This window comes from Nicotiana tabacum, chromosome 10 (genome assembly GCF_000715075.1).
Source record: "Nicotiana tabacum cultivar K326 chromosome 10, ASM71507v2, whole genome shotgun sequence".
Taxonomy (NCBI): domain Eukaryota; kingdom Viridiplantae; phylum Streptophyta; class Magnoliopsida; order Solanales; family Solanaceae; genus Nicotiana; species Nicotiana tabacum.
This window is the reverse complement of record NC_134089.1, coordinates 130,811,932-130,817,538: the sequence shown is the minus strand read 5'-3', so window position 1 is coordinate 130,817,538 and position 5,607 is coordinate 130,811,932. Positions and strand designations below refer to the sequence as shown.

At 34.0% G+C, this 5,607-nt stretch overlaps 1 protein-coding gene across 1 annotated transcript; it reads left to right on the top strand.

Moving 5' to 3' along the window:
* Positions 1 to 1,948: 1,948 nt before the first annotated feature.
* Positions 1,949 to 4,553, top strand: LOC107785744 (peroxidase P7). The gene is made up of 3 exons (XM_016607119.2): positions 1,949 to 2,215; positions 2,809 to 3,000; positions 3,631 to 4,553. Exons 1-3 carry the CDS (start codon positions 2,000 to 2,002, stop codon positions 4,180 to 4,182), a joined length of 960 nt encoding a protein of 319 aa, XP_016462605.1. The 5' UTR covers positions 1,949 to 1,999; the 3' UTR covers positions 4,183 to 4,553.
* The last annotated feature ends 1,054 nt before the right edge of the window (positions 4,554 to 5,607 follow it).

Sequence of the window (5,607 nt, the reverse complement as noted above, 5' to 3'; positions counted from 1 at the left end):
TATATTTAAATAAAAGTTCACATAAATGTGTATAATTAAACTTCTGAAGATTTTTAACAGTCCTTAGTTCTAGTAAGGATTTAGCGTGAAATTTGATATTTTAAGAACTACTTTTGAGATGTTCTTTTAATATTTAGACATAGGAGACCTGTAATATCTTTTCAGGATCATTTTCTTCTATGTCAAATTTCAATGGAATAATGTCATTTTCAGGTGATTATTTATTCGCTGCATTGACTCTTTTGAAACGCAAGCATATTCTAGTTTTTCATGTTGCTTTTGCCTGTGTGTAGTCCTGGAATCTTGAGGAGTATGTCGCTCAAGTGCAGAGCAGGGCATGTCAAACTGATTCCATATGTTTGCTAATTGGATAGTATCATATGCGCACCAACCTGGATGGTTTGCAAGATACCTTGTCCCGGTGTACTAAGCTCCCGTTATGCGCATGGTCCGAGGAAGAGTCGGACCACAAGAGTTATCATACGCAATCTTACCCTGTATTTCTGCAAGAGGCTGTTTGTAGTACTAAATTTGTTTTCTTCCAAAAAGCAGATTAGTTATTGTTAGAGGAAAAATTATATTGTCACGCATTGTTATGTACACAATTTTCGTAGTTGTTTATAATATCTTTGATTCTTGAGCTGCTTCACTAAAGTTTTAAGTTGAACGTTCAGATTCTTTCACAGGCGTGTAACACTAAAACAAAATTGAGAAAATTTAAAAAAAGCATAATTCCTTGGTTTTGCAAACAAGGTGCGAAAAAGGGATCCAAGAACTAAAAAGATCCATATATCAAGCTTTTCCAAGAACTAAAGCACATTTTGATTGCATTTAGAGAGAAAGAGACATATGAGTTGCAGTTAGGATTTTCATTTATTTGTTCGTTCGACTCTCCTCTAGAAAGGCAACAAGTTAGTTTGAGTACCCGTATGAATTACTCTTATTCAAATAATTAATGAAAGAGACTTCGTCCAAAAGGTTGACCAAAAGTGTTGAGTTGATTAAGTATACTCCTAGAAATAAGAACAATAAGACCTCTATATTTGCCTCCACGAAATTCCTGCCTAATAATGCTGCATTGTATACTACTCGAAGACTCCCTTCCAGCCTAAGAAATGTTACTATTTACTTCCACCGCTCCAAAATATATTAGTGTACACATTATTTAATAATATTAATCATACATAAAGTTATTTGACTAAGTTACCATTTATCTCTACTTTTTTCTCTTTAATGATCAAATCCTAGTAAATGTAAAAAAGTAAGGAAAACTGCTTAGAAAGTTGTATAGTACTTATATTAGTACTAATAACTAGAGCAAAGATAAATTTGAAAAAGAATAAGGAGTACAAATAAATAATTTAGTTAGATTTGAGTATTGCTATACAAGTCAACAACAAATAAATAGCAAAGAATATTTCCTCATATATACCACCCGCGGATGAAATTAGTCAACTCACATGTGATGTTTGCTTTTGAAAAAAGTATTAAGTGACAAAAAAATGGAACAAATAATCAAAAGGAACATGCAGCTGGAATTTTTGTTTGAATAAAAAGCCATCTCATTAATTTTAGGAAAACGAGACATAGCTATAACTTTTGGTTATTTTGCATGTTTTTCCTATTCTTTGGATTTGTAACATAATTTTGCAAAGATAATAGTCAAACCGGCCACCCTATTTTAAGGGACCCTACGTTCTGGTTCTCTCGATTTTCTTTCTTTGATTTATTGCTGAATGCCAACCAGATAAAAGTAAAAACACGGTTCAGCAGCTAAGTTTGAATATATACTGGACTTTAATTTGTACATATGAATTTTTCTCTCTAGCTAGTACTTAACTCAAAAAAGTAAACGAAAATTTAAAGTAAAGCTAGACTTACTCTTTTTTTGTCTATCTCTAAGCACGCAACTTACTTGTATATAAAGGGGAATTTGTGCATGTCATACAATCATTCAATCTTATAACTTTTATATATAGATAAGAAGTTATATTCAATTATGGCATCCTTAACTAGGAACGTCCTTTTGACATTTTTATGTGTTTTATTGGGTTTTGCTTGCTTTAGCAATGCCCAGCTTTCGGCCAATTTTTATGGCACGTCGTGCCGTAATCTGCAGACAATTGTGAGCAGTGCAATGAGACAAGCTGTGAATAGAGAGCCAAGACTTGGTGCCTCTATTCTTCGCTTGTTTTTCCATGATTGCTTTGTAAATGTAAGCTCCCATATTCTTCATTTTCCATTATTAGTATTGTATTTCAACTCGTATCTGAGACGGACTCAGGATTTTTACGCGTAACGGGCATAATATTTTACTAACCAGTGCCTCCTAAAAACTTTTAGTGTTCAGGGTGCTAAGTACTTTAAATTAACAATTTTCAAGATATATATATATACACATCCAAGATTTCACATAAACTTACAGAATCTGGTGACCCCTCACTATAACACATAAGTTCTCCTCTGAACTCGTTATTGTGACAGGTTATCTGTCTTACATTTCAGTTTACTAATTCTACTTATTATGAATAGTACCATGCAGTTATCTTTCAAGTGAAGATTCGATAGTCAAAAAATTCTTTTACCCAGTCAATATATAAAAATTAAACTATTTTAGTACAATTTTTGTTTAAGACGATATATATAAGTGGGGCCGTCGTAATCCAAAGTTAGTACTATTATTTTACTCTAAGAAAGTTTTAAATTGTAGAAGTAGCAATAAATGAGTGTTAATTGACGTATACTCTAAAAATTTGAAGGTATATATGCATATTCTAATATTGTCACTTTGATCTCTGGTTACTTTAGGGGTGCGATGCATCAATATTATTGGATGACACAGCAACATTCACAGGAGAAAAGAATGCAAACCCAAACAGGAACTCAGCAAGAGGATTTGAAGTGATAGACACCATTAAAACTCAAGTTGAAGCTGCTTGTCCTAATGCTGTCTCCTGTGCAGACATTCTCGCTCTTGCTGCTAGAGAAGGCGTTGTGTTGGTGAGTTCTCTACTTATTCAACGTCCATATATAGAGCTTTTACTTCGTTTTTCCATTCATGCCTCCATCAAAACGCTCATTAATTCTTAATTTTAATATACTGCATTTACGTCGGTGCTATTAATAGTATTAAGGCTAATATGGATTTAAATGCTAATTGTACAAATATCTTTTCTTTAAACTTGTCATAGCAAGTTCAACAGTTACTAAATGTTTATCATAGAAATTATTTATATGTAATTATAATGGCGGCGGAGGTAAGATTTGAACTTTATGGATTAGGAAAGTTTTGTCCTTTTAAGTCATTGGGTTCAAAATTAATAATTAATACATATTTAATGGATCGGATTTCTTAAACAAATACAGGGTTTATGCAAAGCTATTGGGTTCGGTCGAACCCGTAGGCCTCAATATACTGTGTCATGTATGTAATTTTTTATGCTATTAGTGTAAGTTTAACATGTAATAGCAGTTAAATAACCATGTTTATTACGTTAATGTTTATCCTAACGATATATACTATCAGAACTCGAATACAAAACTTCAACTCTTATATTATGCGTGATATGTAAATAATCTTTTATACTGTCATTGCATAAAATTTAAACTCAACTGGCGATAAATATGCAGCTAGGAGGGCCATCATGGGCAGTGCCATTGGGCAGAAGAGACGCAAGAACCGCAAGCCAAAGTGCAGCCAACACACAAATCCCAGCACCAACTTCCAGTCTTTCAACTTTGCTCTCTATGTTCTCCGCCAAAGGCCTAAACGCACGTGACATGACAGCACTCTCCGGCGGCCACACCATCGGCCAAGCACGCTGTACAACCTTCAGAACCCGCATATACAACGATACCAACATTGACGCGCAATTCGCCGCCACAAGAAGGGCTACGTGCCCTTCTTCTAGCGGCGACGCCAACTTGGCTCCTTTAGATATTCAGACACCAAATCGGTTCGATAATGATTATTACCAGAACTTAGTGGCTCGACGTGGGTTGCTTCACTCGGATCAGGAATTGTTTAATGGTGGATCTCAGGATGCGTTGGTTAGGAGTTATAGTACGAATGATGCGGCTTTTAGAAGTGATTTTGCAGCAGCTATGGTTAGGATGGGGAATATTAGCCCACTTACTGGAACTAATGGTGAGATCAGAAGAAACTGCAGGGCTATTAACTAATTACTAATATGGAGTACTAATATTTTATTATTAATACAGTAGTTATGAAACTTAAGATAAAGTTAGCAAAAGTGTATTTACATCATTTGCTACTTATATAATAATAATGTGAAGTGTAACCTGAGGAAGATAATCAACTACGTATACGCGAATAGTCGTATTCATGTTAGGGACTTCTAAGGGAATATATCGACCATAATTTAATTTGTATTTGTCAAGTTATAAGTTGTGTTTTCTAAATTCCGCTTATTGTATCGTGCAGAGTTTTTGTTAATTTCTTAGACTATTAAAGCCAAGAAGGCACAATTGGTGAAAATATAAAATGAATGGATTACTAGTATCATTACACATATATGAATTTTTTTCTCCGAGTGATTTGGCTGCTTGAATTAAATTAGATTTTCATTTCACAAAGTAAAATTTGGTTAGAGGACCAACGAACGTGAGAATAGGACCAGAATACGAGGAAGCAATATAAATGTTATACCCCATGTTTTCGTATGTAAAAATACACTGTAAGTCAATTGAAGAAAGCTCGAAAATGAGATCCTCTTTGAAAGTATACAAAATAAGTTAATCGTGTTACCTTTGAGGTCACAAATATTTAAAATCATGATAACAAGTACCAAGAGGGTTGACAGGTTTAGAGGCTAAATGAATTGAAGAAAATAAGTTTCGTCGAAAGTAGACAAGTTGAGAATATTATAACATGTACTTTTAGAGTGAGAATATGGTACTTATCATGACAATGAGGTTATGTTATAAGTTATTTTTGTCGTATGACAGTCGTGTGTTATGTTTTTAAGTCAAGCGAGTTGTGGAACAAAAGTTGACAAAGGTCATTACAAGTTACATTCATAAATGTGCTGAAAATTAGGTCAAATGTAGCAGATCTTTTCTCTCAATATAATAAGATTTATGGGGTGATCTACCTATCAAATTGAAGGTCTACGAGTCTAATTTTCAACGCAGCCGTTTGTCGATACAACACCAGAGTAGAGATATTCACATTTTTGCAAGACTGCGCAAGCAGCTCCCTTGGGATTCACAAAGTCAGTGAAAAGTCCAGCTCGTATTTAAGTCAATTATAACTCGTTTTAACTCATTTTCTCAACCAAAACAGTTCCTAAGCCCTCGTAGATATTCTCCAAGCAGTCTCCATGATTCTAGAGTGAAAACCAAAGATAAAAACATGAATCCAACGCTAGAAATCTCATGGTACTTGTTATATCGCAAATCTTCATCTTGTGATTGTTTTGGAGGATTCTTCAAAGTGAAGTAACCTCAGATTTCGTGTTTTTCTTGTTGATTAAGTCAAGAATCAGTCCTTCCATCATATATATTAGGATTTTAAGGCTAAATACAAGTGTTTACACATCAACTTGAACACAAAAGTTGATTCAAGAAGAGAATACAACTCTTATA

What these genes read in the sequence shown, in the direction of transcription:
- LOC107785744 (XM_016607119.2), top strand. Translation starts at nt 2,000, where the DNA reads ATGGCATCCTTAACTAGGAACGTCCTTTTGACATTTTTATGTGTTTTA. An exon ending in TCCATGATTGCTTTGTAAAT is followed by an intron (nt 2,216 to 2,808) that starts GTAAGCTCCCAT and finishes TGGTTACTTTAG; the next exon opens with GGGTGCGATGCATCAATATT. An exon ending in CTAGAGAAGGCGTTGTGTTG is followed by an intron (nt 3,001 to 3,630) that starts GTGAGTTCTCTA and finishes ATAAATATGCAG; the next exon opens with CTAGGAGGGCCATCATGGGC.